We start from the raw sequence: 20,385 nt of genomic DNA, 5'->3' as shown, positions 1-20,385 counted from the left end.
CTGCTTTCATTTATCATGTTCAGCAATAAACACAAGGCCCAGAGGACAGAGTTGTGCTCTTTTATGTGAATATGAATGATTAGGATTAGAATTTAAGGGCAGCAGGAATCTGTTCGTATTTTCTGAGCATTCTCATTAGCAATATATAGTTACCAGATCCAAAATCTGGTTATAGTAGAGCTGAAACACTTTTCTAGTGTTTACATGCAGAACATTTAAAGGCTGTTTGAAAGATTCTGTGAATATACCACAGCTAATAATTGACTCTAATTCTAATATCTCTCCAGCAATCATTCAAAGTATTCTTATTTATAAATCATTTTATTTTAAGCTTTTAAGATGTTGCTCTTTTAAGGAATTATGCTGGAGAATAAATATAAGAAATAAACATATACATTAACATGTAAAATGAGCTTTGTGTAACTGAAGCTAATAAATAACATAGCCTGAGGAAAGCCCCTTGAAAATGGCTAACTGAAAGAAAGAAATATATTTTTATCAGACATATTTCCTAGGTTCTGGCACAGCAGAACATTGAAATTGAACCATTCTCTCTAGAACCTTTCTGTGCTGAAAGAAAACTCAAGTTTCAAGACTATGAGATTTAGTAATAATTTTTTTTCCATCCTGAGCTACTTAAGTAGGCTTTATTTATCAAAAAAAGAAACAAGAAAGGCAGCACTATGGAAATGCCTGACCCTTCTTATTACAATTTGTGCTTCTGATAGACATCTTTATTTACTGTTTGTGATTGGCATTAGATACTTATGTGGTTAACTGAAACATACATGCTTTAATTTTTCAAATAATGTTTTAAGGTTACAAAATATTATGGGAAATTTGAAAATTTAAAAAAAAAATTAGAGTTACCTACACATCTACCACCCAGCCATAACTACTAATAAAATGTTGATGGACATATTTCCCTCTGGCCTTTTTATTTTCACAATGCATATAGAATACTGGGTTTATACTGTATCTTTTTGGGTAGGTAGTCGCTAAGTTGTGTCCGACTCTTTTGTGACCCTATGGACTGTAGCCCACCAGGCTCCTCTGTCCATGGGATTTCCCAGGCAAGAATACTGGAGTGGGTTGACATTTCCTTCTCCAGGGGATCTTCTCACCCAGAGATTGAGCATGCTTCCCCCGCATTGGGATTCTTTACCATTGCACCACCAGGGAAGTCCAAGTAGACCTGTATGCTGCTTTATATTTAAGAAGTGGACTAAACAATCAGGATTCATTCAACTCCATCATGGGTTTTTGACCAGAATATTTACATTTAACAGGATGTTTTTTTACTATAGAGCTATTCTTGATGTGTATTAAAATATATTCAAACTAGCATTCATATGAAGCCAGTGTAAATAGCTACTTTTCTCTCAAGTCAGTACATAATGTTTACCAATATCTATTGTTTGAGCCCAGAATGAAATCCATTGTATTACTTAATAATTTTATGTATGTCACAGAAGGACTAGGCTAATACATTTTAAATTTTATTATGCACATAATAATAGTCATCTATATTAGTAATCAGTAATAGCTATATACAGCTTGGCACAGGTACTGCTCTGGTGCTTTGCAGGTATTTCCTTATTCAATTCTCATTAACCACATATATAATTGGCGCCTTTCCCTTCATTTTATAGACATGGGGGCTAAGGCAGAATGACTTGGCCAAGGGAGCTCCAATGTCTGTCCTTCAACCTTTGCTTCCGTATTGTCTCAGAAATTAGCTCACATGCCCAGAAGTCAAGGAGATGTGTCTTAAAATGCCATTTTTGTTTGTTTGGTTTTTTTTACAATGGAATTGTCTTTGCCTTTGATCCTAAAATAACCTGATATGGGGAAGACTAGTAAGATATGGAGTATCCAGAGGGAAATGGTAGCATAGGAGTGTTTGGGTTGAATTAAAGGTGATGGTTAGTGAAGAACAGAACTATTAGCTACTATGTTTAAAAACTGTTTGAAAAGAAACATAGTTTTAAAAATCATAATGTATGAACTTTCCTGAAACCAGTAGTTTCCTTAATTTTTTTAATCTCCTTCAGTTCAGGGATTTAAAAAAAGAAAAAAAAGCATCACTTTGGAAGCTAGAACTGGAAGATTTAGGTGTGAGAGCCAACTATGACTAGAGTTAAAATGGGTGGGGTTTCTTATTGGTATTGGTATTGGCATATGGTACTGGGTTGGCAGTGGAGAGTGGTGGGCAGAGAAAGGGGAGAGGGTGGGGCAAGCGGTGGGTAAAAGCCAGTTAGCAGAGAGGGTGGAGGTTGGAGGGCTCAGACATTTTGCATCTCTAATCCATGTCCGAAGTTAACACGCTTTATCTGTTACTGTGTTTTGTTCTAGTGGCCGTGTCCTTAAGGAATCAAAAGGTCATTTTACCCCAGTCACTTGATTCTTACCAGGTATCTGTTGCAAAAAGTGTCTCTATTCCAGAGCTCAGAGCTTTCACACTCTGCTTTGAAGCAACCAAAATGGGCAAAGAAGACAGCGAATGGATAGCTTTCTCCTACTCAGGTGCATCCTTCCCACAATTGCTCAGTTTCGGAAAGACCAAGACTGGCTACTTTCTATCATTTTTTGGCTCAAAATGCTTACTAAACAGTGCTTTACCTGTGAAAGGTAAGGAAGATATTTTCACAGAAAGCTTTGAGCAGCTCTGCATTGTTTGGAGTAGCTCTTTGGGCACCATTGGTGTAAATTTCAAAAGAAACTATGGAACAGTTTCATGCAATTCTACCATTAGTAAAGTTATTCCCGGGAATGGGAAATTGTTGCTGGGCTCCAACCAACATGACATTGGCTCTCTCAAAGGGGACATTTATAATTTTCGACTTTGGAATTTTACCGTGAGTTCCAAAATCCTCTCCAACCTCAGCTGCAGTGTGAAAGGGAATGTGGTGGACTGGCAAAATGACTTCTGGAATATCCCAACCCTAGCCCTGAAAGCTGAAAGCAACCTCAGCTGTGGTAAGTTTGTAGCATAGCCACTCTTTTTTGTTTTTTTCTCATTGTTCTGTGAATATGTTTGTCAACAAGAAATTATATAGACAGACATCTTTGTATATGAATACAAACCATACATATTCAACTAAGGCTTTCGGTCCTACCATTTTTAAGTTTTTCCTATGCCATAAAATATCAGTTTTCCCCAAGTATAAACAACAGTTACAATTATTGTGTCTTAGATAGAAATGTTAACTCCAGAACCAAAACAGAAGAAATTAATGTTACAGTTTTTAATCACAAAGATGGTATAGTGAAAAACTGATCTTTGTCATCCTGGAATGCAGTTTCCATTACATTACTTAAACAACCATCACCTTAAAGAATGGTATGTATTTAGCCAATATCAGAACAGTACATTTTATGGAAAATCTTGATAATCAGGAATTATCAATTTTCTTTTTTCCCCCCACTTATTTGAAAATGAGCATTTGTTGTCTGTTTCAAATACTCTTCTCTTTTTGGTTGCTCTTTGAGATACTTTAAATGCATTATTATTGTGAGTAGCCAACTGCAAAATATTTAGAGATATAATTCCATGTTATAACAATTACATTAAGAAAGACTTCTATCAAGTACTCTCTATGTACATCAGTCAATTCTGGAAGTCCTTATTTTACTCTAGGACTGAGATATAAAAAGTAAAAGGTCATTATCAATTTTCAATGTCACATGACTAAATCTAAAGTGTTGATAACATGTTCTTTAGTCGCAGAGTTAACTCAATAAAGGAGGCAAAGAAGGGGCCTAATATTCAAAAGTCATCTGTAAGTGATTTTGCAGGGAATTCTATTGCAACTTGATTCCCAATACTTTCAACAAAATAGGACCCATGCTGAAGACCTGAGGCCCCTGTCCTATATCCTTGACCTGTGTTTGCCCTTCCAGCTGGGGAACTCCTGTCACCCACTTCCCTGTGTGGGCAGCCCATCTCCCAGTGTGGTCCACGGTGCCCCTGCAGATGGTGGGAGGCTGTTATGTGATGTCACTTGAAAGGTATTTCCTTGTGGGTTGTTGAAAAGAGGGTAAACCACAGCCCTGTTCCAGAAGGAGACTCTGGAACTTTGTAAGAGTTAAGAGTGTAAACCAACATCCTCTCAGTCTGAGACTGGCTACCGAGGACAATCTTCAGGGACTCCTGAGAAGTCTTTCACTCCGCAAGGAAATTGAGACAATCAAGTGTGTGTGTTTTGTGTGGGGTGGTGAACGGTGAGGAGAGGTCAGTGGTACACTTCCTTACAGTCAAGGAGATTATCTTTAGGGCCCTGTTTCATCATATCGTTGGCCATTATTTAAAAGTCATAATATAGACTATTTAACATTTGCATTTCTATGGTATTTGAGAACTATGACCATCAGAAGAAAATTAGAAAAAGAATTTGGCTATGTATATTAATACTTGCTAGATACTTAGATGTTGCTTTAATATGTATTGTGCTCTAGGTACTGTTTTAAGCACTTTATACATTGTAACTTATTCCTGCAATACAAATGCCATGAGGTGAGTTTTATGATTAACCCCATTTTGCAGATGAGTAATTGAGGTACATAGAGCTTAAGTAGCTTCTCCAAGGTCATTTATTATTTTTTTTGTTTGTTTTTTTTTTTTAGGTCATTTAATTAATAAGTAGCCAAGTCAGAAATTGAAGCCAAAATGTTCAGTTTTAGAACTGTGTTTCCCTAAACTGTCTTTGAGAATAAGCAGAACTAGAAGACAAGATGTCCTGCTAGAGTAGGCAAGCCAGTTCTTGTCCAGATAAGGAGGACAGAGGCCCAGGAGCCATCTCTGGCTACAGAAAGCACTGCTGGCCAGAACACTAGCTTTCTCAGGTATTAGCATGGTATTTGTTTTAAACAAAATTAATAGGGTTTTTTTTTTCCCCCCTCCAGTGCTTAATACCTTATTATAATAAAATATGAGGAATCTAGTATACAAAATTCCTAAACTTCTCCTAAGAAATCCTCTAAGCCAGACATTGGCAAATGAGAAGGGCCTATGGTAGGTCACTTGTTTTGTAACTAAAGTTTTATTGGAACATAGGTTTTTTATCACCTGTGGCTGCCTCTATGCTCCAGCACAGAGTAGATTGATTCTGAGAGATGACCTGGCCCATCATCCTAAAGAAAATCTGCCAACCCCTGAAACTAGACCAAAAAATCAAAGGGTCACGTTTTCTGAAGCACACACTTCGTGCAATACTGGAAAAGACCCGCTAGATCTCTTGAGCCAGAGATAACAGGCCAGTCACTTAGGGCTCATTTAGCCCATAGGCACGAGTGGTGACAACATTGATTTCTTTTCATTTATTTACATTTCCATGCAGTACTTTTAAATAATGATTGATTTTCAACTTTAAAAAACTAGATTTCACATAAAAATGAATTTTTGGATTCCCTGGTTTAAAAAAAAAAATACATACCTTAGTATGTCTGACTGCCGGACCAACACAGCTGGAGCTAAATGGTGACGGCCTCCTTTGAAGGGGCTTTCGAGGTCCCCTTGGCCCTTACCACCCCCCCCCCCCCCGGTTTTCTCCCCACACCAGCCCTGTTTAGATAAGCTTCTGGCCCAGGGAGGCACTGATGTTTGGGAATCCCAATTTAGGCCACTCCCTTCACTTTAAACAGGGCAGGAAATCGAAGCTTAGATAAAATAAGTGGCTGAGGCAGTTGGGAGGCTAAAATGCACGTCTCCTGTCCATTTGCCCAGGGAATTCTCATCTATTTGGGAATTCTCATATTTTCTTTAACACGGTCTTTAAGACTCCCTTCCAAGCCTTACGATTACTGGAAGGCATCAGACATATGCTTGTGGAGCTTAGCCATCAGTAAGTTTTCAGAATGACTTCAAAGCAGTAGCACAGGCTCACACAGTCAGTGTCTGAGTTCCTCTTCTTGACATTCCTCAGTGACTCTCAGCACCCCCGTTCCGTACACTCAGATATCCTGGACTGTGTTTCAACAGTAAGAGCGGGAGAGGGAGTTTCCTGCTGCTTAATCATAAGCTTTGGGAGTTGAAGAACCCAAGTCACTTATTAACTGACAGGAAATACCTGTAACAGAGATTATATCTAAGCTTGTTACTTAAGCAAAACTTGAATAAATGAAAAAAAGTGTGCTCTATTAACATTTTAACCTTTCCTTTTTTCCGGAACACCGTGGCTTTCTGTTTATGGTAATGGTAAGTTCCCAAAACTAATGATCAGTACAGTAACCAATAGGAAAATAGAATTTCATGCCTAACATTCCATTGGCTTGACAGTATCTGTTAAATATGAACTTTCATTCCAGAATCAACTTGTGACAGAAAATGAATTGATTTTTCCAAAGGTCTCTTGCTAAGTAAATTTTAATATGAAAAAAAGATGATGGAACTGAATTGACTCCTTTTAAAGCATCCTGCCTTTTGTTTCAAATATTGACTATCCTAGCAATAAAATCAACAGGTTATTACTAAATTTTTAAATAATTTTATAGTTGTATTTTTATTTTCCCATGCTGTTCTAAGCACAGCTAGGGAATATATCTAATTAAGAAATTTTCAACAGGTTTTTTTTTTTAATTGAAATATAATTGATTTTCGGCAGGTTTTTTTTTTTTTTTAATATGGTTAATCTTGTCAGTCCTTTTCAGGAAGAAATGCTTTATTTAGCAACAGTTCTTTTTCTTTTTATATCATCATTCTTTTTCTTAAGACAATTTTATTGAACAGTACTGAGTTTATAACCTCGGTGGATAGACGGTTTCCCTGATGGGCTCTTTAATTATAAGCTCAACCATTTGCCTGTGTTATGATTCAGGTTTGAAAGTGCAAAGTGAAAGTGAAAGTCGTATCCAACTCTGCAACTCCATGGACTATACAGTCCTTGGAATTCTCCAGGCCAGAATACTGGAGTGGGTAGCATTTCCCTCCTCCAGAGGATCTTCCCAACCCAGGGATCAAACCCAGGTCTCTGGAATTATGGGCGGATTCTTTACCAGCTAGCCAGTATCCCTTCTCCAGTGGATCTTCCTGACCTAGGAATCAAACCAGGGTCTCTTGCATTGCAGGCAGGATTCTTTACTAACTGAGCTATCAGGGAAACCCATGATTCAGTTTTAGGTGGCTAATGTCCATCAATTTTCACAAAGGACAGTGCCTTCTATACCAGTTTTATTTATTTTACTGATGACTAGACTTTCCTGAGGAGTGGTACTGTATAACTCAATGAATAGTTTAAGTTCAAACAAATTGCATTTACTTAACAAGCATTTATTAATCACTTCCATTTATTAACCATTGTGAATGTAGAGATAAGATATAATTCACAAGTATCCAACTTTGATGTTTTTCCTTTCTAGACATTTTTGGATTTGGACTGACTTTTGTTTTCCTCTCTGAAATTTTACACTTAATCACCAAGACTTCATCAGCTCTTGGATTCCTATCCTTTCATTTTCAGTTGTTACAGTTCTGTCCCTCAGAGCCATAAAACTCTGATTTCACTATTGGCTCCTTCACTTCATTCCTAACAAATTATTGAGTGTAGCATTTTTAGATGACTGAAGTTTTTTAAATAACAAAGATGAAATCACTTATTTTTATGAAAGACTTTATCTTTTGAAGATGCCCAAACTCTTTATGAGCATAAGTGGCATCCAAAAATAATCTTAAATGCATTTATGAAAAATTTGAATTCAATTTAGTAACAGTTACAAAGGGGAAATTGGAAGGAATTAATATTTGTCTTACTAGTGCAACTCACATGAGAGTTTTAGCTTTGTCAACTATTGTTTGGATTGTCATTAAGTAGGATGTGAGATGAGTGGTTAGCTAAGTCAGTCTCTTTTTACTACAAGTTGTATAAATATTGACTCCTCTCTGTAGCAAGATTTTGGAAGAATAAAATATAGAGAAGAAAGATTAACAGCTTTATAACTTTTCATCAACTGCCCTTTTTCAGAGACTACATTTTTAAAGGAAATTTGGCTTTAATTTTTGTGGCTAATATTAAGTGGATACCTTTAAATCCCTTTGTAGTATCCACAAATACCAGAGGCTATACATAGGTCATATTCTGAAAGCAATTTCTTAATGATCAATATATCCAGGAGAAAGAACTGTCTCTTCTTCCTTAACAGTCTTCTGGTTTGTAAATCTATCCACCTAGAAGAATCAATTGGAAGAATGACTTTTCTATGTAAATATGCCAGAAACTGAACTGACTGCAAATGAAAAGTTTGTGCACATTTTTAATAGTTTATTTATTTGTTCATGTAATTTGGTGTATTTGTAATGTAAGATTTCATTTATCAATATTCCGGGCCTTTCTAATTAAATCTGTCACTTGTATTCAAACCATTTTCACTGAAACAGACTTCAAATGTAATTCCTGTTGCTATACTGAATCATCATAAAACAGCATTTATAAAGTATTTATAAAGCATGGTCAATTTGCTAAACTAAAAGTACCCAGGAAGCAACAACTGATAATACTGAGAAACAAATGTTACAATTTTCCATGACAGGTATGTCACAGAGTGAAATTTAGACTTGCTACCATGCAATCAAACTGGTGAAATGTTAAAGAAAATTGTGAGGTGTCTTACTCTAAATCCTAAGTCTTCTGATTTTCTTTCCTTAGTTCCACCTCTCAGCTGTTTGATACCCTGCGGTGGATGTGTAGTTAGCCCGAAAGCTTCTTTCCCACAATGTTGTTCCCTTATCTCGCTTTGTCTTCCAGAGATACTCTATCAGTGCCAGAAGTGGCCCTAGGAGCCTGTGTCTGCCAACATTGTGTGTGATATGTGCAGCGAAGGAACTCCATCCAAGGGTCTCCTCTCTTGCATGTTATGTTGGCTGAGATTTCCTCAGTCATTTTACGTTTTAAGAGCTTTTTAGTGTTCAAAAGTTCCTTACTAAAATGTAAATACCTAAAGGAGAAGTAAGGTCCTGCAAGAAGGGGGCGTCAGTTCAGTGTGATGGGAGGAAATAATGGGCAGAAAACATTCAAGATCAAATTCTAGGCTGGCTTCAGCTTCTACCTCTCACACACTCTTTCTCCATAGTACACTTGCTGTTAAGTTTTTAATCTTTAACACGGCCCCCCGCCCGCCCCATCTCTGCTTCCTTTCGTAGCCAGGCTTCCTCTTTTTTGCATTCACTTCTCAAACATTGGAGATCTAGAATTCATTGTTCCCACGCTACTGAAGGGAATTTCTGTAGAGCTGTTAGCGAAATTCCAAAGTGAAGGGTCTTCTCAGTCTTTATCATTGTGGACCTTACTGTGTACTCGATGTGGCCACACCCTCCATGAAACTTTCTTAACTTGAATTCTGTAAAATCATTGACAAGAGCTATTTTTGCCTTCTCAAATCTATAGCTCTCTCTCTTTTTTAAAAAAAAATATGACACTTAAATATAGGAAATCTGTGGTTCCATCAAATCTACACCCTCACTCACGTGATCCCAAACACATCTATAGCTTCTGTGGAGTACTTCCTTGCTAGATCTCTTACAAAAACATATACACCTGCTCATGTACCAGATGACACGTGATACCTCAGTTCCTATTACTGGACTTACTTTTAGCCCACCCCACCTGAGTTTGGTTTTCTTCCAGCATTTACTGTCTGAGACCATTATGTACCAATTTCTCAAGTTGAAAATTAGAAAAATTTTCTTCTGTTCTTCATATTCTTTCTCCATTCTTCAATTAGTCACCAAACAAACCCTATCTATTTCATCTTCAAGTCTTGTATCCATCTTTCTGTCCATCCTCAATGGACTTGTGATATGAACCCTGAATTATTAGTCTTATTCAGGCTTCTTGTAATCCTCTCTTTTAGTTAGTTATGGAGCTTCAAAACTGATTGTTTTTAAATTTAAATCTAATTTTCTCACCAAGTTCCCTTTTGCTTTTTCCGTTTCCTTTAAGAAAGAGTTCAAAATGTTCATAGTCATTCATAATGCATTCAGTCATTTATTCAGTAAACGTTGAGGACCCAGCTACTATGTGTGAGGGACACACCTTCGGAAGAAAGACACAAAGTCCTAGAGTTCATAGTGCCTGCATTCTACAAGGCCCCGTACAGCTGTCCATTGCCTCTATATCTGATCATTCCTACCAGTTTTCTACAAATGTCCTACTCTAGAAATGCCATGCCGTTTGGGTTCACAGACGGTTTGACTACATTCTTGGTAGGCACATGTGCGTGCTTAAGTTGCTTCATTCGTGTCTAACTCTTTGTGACCCTGTGGACTGTAGCCTGCCAGGCTCCTCTGTCCTTGAGATTCTTCAGGCAAGAATACTGGAGTAGGTTGCCATGGCTGCTTTCAGGGCATCTTCCTGACCCAGGGATTGAACTCACATCTCTTGCATCTCCTGCATCGCAGGTGGGTTCTCTATACTACTGGTGCCACCTGGGAAGCCTTCTTCTGGAAATTTGTCTCTCTAATTCAGTCTGCCAGCAATAACCATCTAGCTAATCTTTGTAAAGGGTTTTTTATTCACCCTTCTCACCAAACTGCTGGCCACATGTTCCTTTGGCCCACTATGCATCTATATTTCTCTCTTAAAACGGTGAAGCCACCTCCCATTCACGTCTCTCTGAGAGCAGAGACATAGTTTTACAGCATTCTTCTAGTCTCCCTGTCTGTCGTACTGTTAATAGCAAATGAATGTTTATTGAATGAACATGTAAAGGTCTGTAATAAAATCTTCTTGCTAGCTAACATCACAGACCAGAGAAGCCCAAGGGTTGGCTCTTTCTAAAATAAAATGATTTCTTTCTTGGGCCAGTTCCTTGAGGCAATTAAGAATGAGGAAACTATGCTCCTGAGATGCTGCTAAATTGTTGGGATGCTTTCTGCTTATGCATACAGTTAATCTAATTAGACATCTTTTGTTGGCTCATGTACCTCCTCTCTCTTCATGTACCATTGCCACAGAAAGTTTGGAAAATGTTTAAATATTAGAATACAGTTACTATTATAGAAATATTCTTTAAAACTTCAATATAAGTGTGTATGTATATATATGTGCATTTTCTTGTTGTTCAATCGCTCAGTCATGTCCGACTCTTTGCAACCCTATGGACTGCAGCATGCCAGACTTCCCTGTCCTTCACTATCTCCCAGAGTTTGCTCAAACTCATGCCCTTTGAGTCTGTGATGCCATCCAAGCATCTCATCCTCTTTCACCCCCTTCTCTTCCTGCCCTCAGTCTTTCCCAGAATGAGGGTCTTTTCCAATGAGTTGGCTCTTTGCATTAGGTGGCCAAAGATTTATGTGTATGTATATGTTTGTATTTACTCTTCTGTCCTTAATCATAGTAAAATATGCTTTGTGATAAGTTTAGCCTATCTTCCTCATCCTCAACCTGTTGATAAAAGCCTGTTAATAGCCAGAGAGAGATTTAGTGCAACAGAGAAAATCCACTATTTCTACTAGAAAATCAGCTCAAATTTTGTTTCCTGCTGAGGATGAGTCAGCAAAACTTGAAATAAAAAGGCACAGAGACCAACTTGAAGTCACGGAAACTTATTTCTGGAATTGCAGCTAGTATGTGCTAGGACCTGTGAGCCAAAAATATGTATTTTATGAGCAATAATAATATCCATGTTCACTTTTGAAACTTATTTTTCATGTTTTTATTATTTCATTTGTATAAATTTCCACCAAAACTTTATAATTTGTTTTGTGAAAAGGTCCTAAACTCTTTATGCACAGTTTAAGGGGTAGTAGCACTTCTTTTCCTTTCGTGTGTGGATAGGGTCAGTAGATTGAGTTAAAGATTTTGAGAGAAATTTCAATAGCTTGATTTTACATTTGTGGAAATTAAGACACAGAGACTTTCTTGATGTTAAAATATTACCTGTGGACTCTCCCAGGGCTGACCTTTTTACACCAACCAAATGATTCATGAATTTTTTTGTCTGGATATTATCACTAAATCATAAGTCATATTTGTACACTCTTTCTGTGTTGATCAAGGTTCCTACCTGATTCCACTCCCAGCAGCAGAATTAGCCAGCTGTGCAGATTTGGGGACCCTCTGCCAAGGTAGGGAGTCAACATCGTCCTCTGGAGTGTCTGTTTCCTACTTGCTGTTTTGGAAAATGTAATTGTCATTGTTTTGAATTTTATCTTCGTTTTCACTTAAGAAGCCAGAAACCAACAAACCAGAAGAATTTCTGGATGTGTTTTAGTTGTGTGGGTGCACAGTGTAGAGAAAGAATGCATTCACACACTGGATGACCACATTTCCATAAAGCACTGAGTTTTTAAAATGTGAATAATTATATGCTATTAGGAAGGGTTGACTTCATTTTTTCCCTCTATTTCGTCTCAAAAATATTGTTCAGTATAAATATAGCCATATAATATTTTGAAAAAGTATTCATGTCTAAAAAACAAGAGGAAAAATTAAGTTGAATAGTCAATTAAGCTTAAGAAAGGCCATGAGGCAATTTATGATGTGCAATGTAACTTAAATATTAAGATAAAAATAGTTATCTTATTACTAATATGAATGTAATTTTATTAATTGTTACAGTCCATAATGACTATACTATGATCAGTATTATAATTATATATTATGTATTGAATAATTGCATGCTGAATAATCCATAGTTGCATAAGTTTTAAAATATTTTGCTCTAATTTTGTCATTGCTTCTTCTGATTATCCATGACCCATTTCCATCCATTTATTCTATTATATACTTCCTTTTGAAGTAGCATTTCTATATGCCACATTAAGAATCATGACCATGCCTTTTGTAAAGTTGGATCTTTTTTTAAGACGGTCATAGGATTAAAGTGACGGGTTAGAAGTGAGACTAAGTGAATAGAAACCTAAGCTCTCTTTTATAGTTTCACTATGGAAGTAGGGTAGGCAGGGAGAAGGGGTGCAACTCATTATTATTTTTCTTTTCTGAGACATTATTTCTTGATATTATTGTCGATGAATACCTTAAGATAATAAAGTCATTAAGTAGTTTCTTTTGATCAACTCAGTGTGGTTTGAAAATAGTTAAATGAAATTTTAAAAAGCCTTAATTTTGCTTAGTTCAAGCATGAAGGTTTTTTTTTAATTTTTATTTTATTTTTTTCTGTTAATCTGAGACTTAGATGTATTTTGCATTACATAAATATAACTGTTCACAATTTAAAAATACAAAAGATTTCAAAAAGAATCCTCTTTCTTAAGTGTTATATATTATTTTGAAATGAAAAAATTATTTTAATTAAGAATAGACATTTTGAATAAGGAATTCAATATTTTCTAAAGATCCTTTGGAAGGTAATTCTTTTTATAATTACTGAAATATTTTAAATTTAGGTAATTTTTTTCTAATTAAAAAATCCCAACCCAGGGATCAAACTCAGGTCTCCCTTGTTGCAGGCAGATGGATTCTTTACTATCTGAGTCACCAGGGAAGTCCATTTAAAAGAAATATGTAACAGATAGTTATTGTAAATAGAAATGTACATCTTATACAAATATACTCCTAAGATAAACTAAAGGAAAATTATGTGTACAGTTATTTTACTACTTACATTGTTCTTCCAGAATCCTTTAGAAGGATATTACCAAAGCGTTACATAGGGTTTAATCTTTGAGTTTTAGTAGAATCAGAAACATAGCTTTGACATACTGCTTTGAAAAATCCCTCCTGTAAGGCTTGCCCTTATGAAATCCATTTTGTCCATCAGTGTTTAGTAAAGTTATTGGGATCTTTAGATGATTGATGTCATCCACACATTTCATTCTCTTTTTCTTCCTTATAGGAGAAGTATATTTTCTTCTGAAATTTTATTTTGCTACTCTCACTATATCAGAAAGACTAACTTAGTTTAGATAATTTTCAAGCTGACAGGTGGTGTTCAGACTTCCTTCTCTAGCCTTTCTTTTTATAGACTTAGGAGACTTGAGTTCTAGGAAGGTTTATTCATTTGCTGTGTGATCATCAGCCTCTTGAGGGCAAACTTATGTCTAGAATCTGAATGTTCTTTCTCCATTCTCTTTGTGCCAGTTTCAGACTCTTGTACACGATGGCACCAAAGACCATGGGAACAGATTCTTAATGTGCTATAGAAGGCATTGCTTCGTTTTATACATTATAACCTTGAAACTTGTGTTTAGTGGCAAGAAATGGTTTCTGTTCCTCCTCTATATATTTTCATGCATCAATTATAGATTGCTTATCCATATTAACTTTCATGTGCTTTTTGCAAAATTACATCTTTCTCATCTTTATTACCAGCTACTGTAAACCCTGCTAGTACTGCATCACCCACTGTCACCACTAACATGCCTGTTACTAACAGAACCGATAAACAAAGGAATGGTAAGAAATCATTACCTTTTATATTCGTGCTATGTCTGACTTGAACACCTCTATTCCAAAGGTGGAAATATCTAATGTTCAACAAAGTGTCTGTTGTTAGAATCAATTGGTACATTTGTACATTTGCAAGACTGGTAAAATAAATATCATTTGATTGCCTTGAGTTTCCCGAATAACCAATGGAATGAGTACACATCTAGTATCACATCTATGAATTTTAGCTAAAATTTCTTTCAAAGGAAGCTTTCAGAGAAAGACTAGTTAAAAGGAATGAGTTTGCATTATACTAGAGACCCGAGAAGAAAAATATTTATAGCATTCTGTCAGATTATTCTCTAAAGAAACCGGTTTTAAAGAATTTTGTAATCTCAAAAAACTACATACTTTTAGTAATTTAATTTCTCACTGAGGCCAACTTTATGTTCAAACATTTGTGACCTTTAGATCATTTTTATACAGTAATACTTTGCTCTTTGTTTTTATTTGCTGAGGAATAATGGCTCCCTCCGTATTCTTGCCTGGAGAATCCCATGGACAGAGGCTCTCAGTGGGCTGCAGTCCATGGATTTGCAAACAGTCGGACGCAGTTGAGCAACTACGCACACGCACACCATAGTTAGAATGTGATTGGATATTAACTAAATTATATATCAATTTTTGACTGACGAAACTTCAAGTAACTGCCAATACCTCCTGTTTTTCCCTTGTACAAATACATTTCTGTTTATATTATTTATAATTTGCAAAGTTACAATAAGATAAGAAATGAACCGGGGAAATGTCAGGTTGATTATTTAATCTGCTACCTATATTGACTACATCCATAGCTTTTTGGTAATTCAGAGTAAGTGGTTTCAGTTTCTTCTGAAAAAGAGAAATTCCAATCAGGTGAGCACACCATTGCCTCAAACACAGTAATATTCTCAAGTATGAGGTATTAGAAACAAAGGAATTTTCTCAACCTCAATCATTTAACTTGCAAGGCCAAGACATCTGTGATGTATCACCAGGAACCAAAACCCAGAGAAGAGAAACCGGCATAGTTCGTTTTTTCTTTTGGCTTTGGGGGTTATATCAACTTCCTCTGTAAGGACATTTAAATTGAAAGTATGGAATATTTTACATGAAACGTAGATAAAAATTTCATTAGGGTTATAAAGACATCGATTCAGGGAAGTGTTTATGGTTATTCTGGTAGTTAGGCCAAGGAGATTTATGATGGAGCAAAAATTCCAGCAACCCCCAAGAAAGCAAAAGCAGCTGAAATTTCCAGTGCATATTTCACATGGACTCTAGCCAGTAGATGGGAATATTATAATTCTAACTAAGTATTTCACTCTTTGTATGAACATACAAAGAGCCTCTGTGGCATTCTCCCTCCAGGACTGGCACATCCTTTACTGCCCAAGAACGTTTACATGATGCTTCAGAGTCCTCGCCTTGGTGGAGCGGAGCTGTATTCACTCAATCATGTCATTTCTGACATTCTTGAAGAGAGCCTTGTTCAGTGCATCTCTCTCTGCGTCATAACCTTCATGGGCGTTTCAACAAAAAAAGCAAATGTTAGAATCAGTTCACATGGTTTGATTTGGCCACTTTAAAGAAAGAAAACTCAAATTCAGATCATGCTTGATAAAGAATGTAATCCGAGCACTTAAAAATATTTGAAAGTCCTCATGTTGTAGAAATAGTCTCAAATTGTGTACCCAAATTTGTGCAGCATCTCAATTTTACCACATCCTTGAACCCTCTCTACCATTTATAATAGGTTTTTTCCCCCTGAAGTTGACTCACTTTTTTACTTAAACATTTATATTTATATGGGAAAATATCACAGCTGTAAACTGAAACTAGTGCTGCTTGTCTTAAAATAGAAGTGTAAAGTGAAAATAAATATAATGAAAACAATGCTACTGAATTCTCTCTATATCCAGTTGCTTTCTCACATCTCAGCACTTGAAGCCTTCATTTTTTTTTTTTTTAAAGGGAGGGTTACAAGACCCACTGTAATTAATTTTTTTGTCTTTGGTGTAGTTAAATTTGAAATAATTGAAAAGAGAATTAATTGTTTACCTTGTGAATAAATGAGATTTAATGTCCTATTCTAGACTATCTGAGATCATTCACATGCTATCAGCAATTTCAGATACACTTTTCTTGGGAAACTGATGTGGTAAACATTCTCAGGCCTCAGATCTGATATATTAGAGAATGCTGTTTTGTTCACTGTTAAGAAAGATACACAGCTATCAGATCTGTTATCTACCTTATCCAGTCTTATAAACTCTGCACTATCAAAGAAATCTATCGAAGAAATCTAATTCATCAGTCATGATATGCTAGTGTGGGGAGGGATGAGGGATTTAAATTGTTTGGCAATGAGATGTATTTTTAGAGTATATCAAGAGACTTTGTTTTCATGGCTTTTGTGAAATGTCCATATTCCCTTGCATAAAGTTATTTCTGTTATTTTTCATTAAGATTTTAATCTGATAGTTCAGATTATATACTAAGAAAATTTTATCTTTTAAGCTCCTTTTCACAAACATGTTTCAATATGAGGAACAAGTTAGGTATTCCCACAAATAACTTTTGTGCCTTTTCCACTGCATTCCCAAGAAAAGCTCTTGGACTTATTATTATTTCCATTCCAAATCATATGTTCTATGCTTGAAGCATCACTGTACTGCTGCTGAATATTAAACTTTTGTGAGGTTGGCACAAGCAATCAAAGTAAGGAACTGACTTTGTTAGTCCTTATTATTCTTCTAAAAACCTACAAGTGCAGATTGTATCACCGCTTCTAATTTCTCACATACATTTCACTACTCAAAAAAATTTACTCTCAGGGTATTCATGTGGACCCAACGATCAATCTAGCTTTATATGCCAAATAACTTAAATTGTATATGTGATGAGCAGTCCTCCAGTCATATGATAAATGCCACTGTCTGCCATAGTTGCCTCTGCACCAGTCAAAGGAGTAATCTTCAATGTAGAATAGCTTTTAATTTCTACTTTAAAATCTATCTTTTCAAATGTATATTTTAAAGCCCACCTTTTCGAACCTACTTCATTCCCTTGAATGGAGAATAGTCTCATTTCTAAATGTTCCAAGAAATTCTGTGAAGAGTGTTAAGAAAATTAAAAAAGGAAAAGATCTACAGGCAGGCATATGTTTTGATACCAGATCTGTTATGGCAAGTAATGGTTTCTGCTTTGAAGTTTTGTCTGGCTGGAAGTCATCTAATTGGAAAAAAGTGTCATGCATTCTTTAGACTGGGATGTCATTATTAGGACAATACATACAGCTTCTGAAGTCTCTGGAACAGATGAAGATTTGTGAATAGCTTTCTTATTGAGAAACCATAGGATTTGTTACATGTGTAGGAGAAGGTGACTTGATTACCAGGATGACCTGGAGAAGTCTGCATTGGTGTGTCTCAGTTGTGCATTTTCTGCAGTGGCATGCTTAAGCCAGTTATTTCGCTGCTGTCCAAAACCTTTCTCACCAGACCTTCAGTGGATATTTTATCTTGCTTTGGCAATTCATTCTTGGGCATTTCTTTGGATTACTTGTTGACTGCATTATCCAAAAATTTTAAATAAGTATAACAGGCAGACAGCATTGACTAATTTTTGCTGAATATATAAATATCTCATTCTGAGGCTTCTGAAGCAAGACTATATGAAAAAAGATCCATAGCATGGGCGAATCTCCAACGCTTAGGGGTAGGTTGTTTGGTATAGTCATATATTTTATTTGCCGTAAACAACATAACACTGGGGAGAGTCCTATAGGGATTTAGACTGACTCTGATATGGAATGTCTTTCTCATTTATAAAAACAGTGAATTAGAAAAAAAAAAGTGAGAAATAATTTAAATTTAAAAAAAAATCTTAAATGTTTGGATGCTTCTGTAAAATATCAGAAATGTGAGTGATTAAAAATACTCATTTTTAATATTTTGCAGGATTCTCCTGAGAGGGCAAGACTGCATTTCCTAACACAGACACATGCTTTAGGTCTCCATCTAGTGGTAGCTTGTCAGTTTTAACACTTAACTGGCATCAGGGAACATGCACAGAATACCCCTTGATTCCTAACATTGGTGTAGAATCTTGGACTTCTGGAACTTAAATTCCCTCTGAGTCATTTAGAATGTCCACGATTTGATATAATGAGGTCTACAGTGTAAATTTGTTTGTTTGTTTGCCTGACTTATTATAATTTATTTTACATACACTTTGTAATTTTTCATTCAGAATATTTTTTAAAGGAAGATAAAGTCAAGGTTATTAAAATATCTGAAGAGTTTTAGAAGCTGGACTTCTAATAACTTAGTATGCATAAATTGAACCAAATATCCTTGGACTTACACTGATCTCATAGACATATTACATCCGGGAGTGGTGATTTTTTTTTAAAGCATGAGTTTCTGATCCCTGTACTGGAAAACCTTCCTTTAGGAGTGTGACTGGAATTTGCATTTTGGTAGATTTGGGAGTTCCTAGGAGACATACTTTTGTACTTTTATGTACTACTTCCCCCAAATCTTCACTAAATCTTTTCCCCATTGTTTTAATAATATATTTTACATTTGCTATGCATATTTTGGCCTCCCCAGTGGCTCAGCAGTAAAGTCTCTACCTGCAAATGCAGGAGATACAGGTTTGATCCCTGGGTTGGGAAGATCCCCTGGAGAAGGAAAGGACAACCCACTCTAGTATTTTTGCCTGGGAAATTCCATGGACAGAGAAGCCCGGCAGGTTACAGTCCATGAGGTTACAAAAGAGCTGGACATGACTGAGCAACTAAACAACAAACAACATGTGTATTTTACTCATGTTTATAAGCATGGAGATAGATGATTGATTGGCAATAATGAAGAATCAATGTTTTTTCCTGTATGATCTACCATATTTAAAAAGAATCTTTTCCTCATTATTATTTGTATTAAGATATCCTTTAGCACATATCTAGAGAAATATAGCAAACCCTGGCTGGTCAATTTGATTTTCATTAAAAAAAAAAAAGAAAACTATATATGTATGGCAGACTGCTTTAAAGATTGCACTTCTGCAAAAAAGCACAACTTCCTTCTGACATAGGATTTTCTTTTACAAGCAAGTCCAATTAAAAGTCCATCTGCAAATATTCTTTTTTCCTCCTTTACTTGATACAAATGAGTGCACTTATAGAATTTTGATGGAGAAAGTTTGGGTGAAAATGAACCCAACAACTTAAGTAGAAGAAAATGCTTTATTGGGGCAGGGGAAAGAGGATAGAGAGAATAAGGAGCTGTGGGTGAAAAATACATGATACCTATTCTTTTCCAAATTAATTTCTGCCCATCATCTTACTCAAGTTTTTGCATCTCAAACTATCATTCTTCATAATGTTAGAAAAGGATAATTTTTGGTTACAGGAAATTTTTGGTGTACATGAAAAATCATTTAACAGACAGTAGGGAGAAGTGTATAGAATTAAGAATTATGAAGGAACATATATAGGTGATAATTTAGAAGCAATGACTTATCTATAAGTAAACTAAATAATAACTATTTCTAAAAAGTTGCAAGGTCACTGAAAATTACCTGTACAGAAAATTTCTGTACCTATGGAGAAGGCATTTCTTAGTTGCTCAGTTGTGTCCGATTCTTTGCTAACCCATGGGCTATACAGTCCATGAAACTTTCCAGGCCAGAATACTGGAGTGGGTAGCCTTTCCCTTCTCCAGGGTATCTTCCTAACCCAGGGATCAAACCCAGGTTTCCCGCTTTGCTGGTGGATTCTTTACCAGATGAGCCACAAGGGAAGCCCTTGTATGAAATTATGTCATTATAAATGTAAGCTGATAAATGTATGACTGTAAAATATGACTAATGGACTGAATCCTATTTCCACTGGACAGATGGGATTATTTATAGAATTTCCATAGTGATTCAAAACATCCTTCCTCACCCCGAGGTGAAAGTACAGAGCAAGGTGGCAGAATGGGTAAGTGGATTGTAAAATTTCTGTTTGGGGCTTTAA

The 20,385-nt window shown here is 36.0% G+C and overlaps 1 protein-coding gene across 6 annotated transcripts in view; it reads left to right on the top strand.

Moving 5' to 3' along the window:
- Positions 1–20,385, top strand: part of ADGRG6 (adhesion G protein-coupled receptor G6) — a 150,605-nt gene that overhangs the window by 67,263 nt on the left and 62,957 nt on the right. For 4 of the 6 annotated variants that reach the window (XM_070461626.1, XM_070461628.1, XM_070461627.1 and 1 more), the window contains exons 4-7: positions 2,356–2,979; positions 11,990–12,058; positions 14,265–14,348; positions 20,264–20,349. In XM_070461626.1, coding sequence (XP_070317727.1) covers positions 2,356–2,979; positions 11,990–12,058; positions 14,265–14,348; positions 20,264–20,349 — 863 coding nt within the window. The remainder of the gene's footprint in view (positions 1–2,355; positions 2,980–11,989; positions 12,059–14,264; positions 14,349–20,263; positions 20,350–20,385) is intronic. The other 2 variants (XM_070461629.1, XM_020899674.2) reach the window with 1 other exon arrangement.

This window comes from Odocoileus virginianus, chromosome 34, assembly GCF_023699985.2.
Source record: "Odocoileus virginianus isolate 20LAN1187 ecotype Illinois chromosome 34, Ovbor_1.2, whole genome shotgun sequence".
Lineage (NCBI taxonomy): Eukaryota > Metazoa > Chordata > Mammalia > Artiodactyla > Cervidae > Odocoileus > Odocoileus virginianus.
The sequence above is the reverse complement of the archived record's forward strand: the minus strand, read 5'-3'. Positions and strand labels throughout refer to the sequence as shown.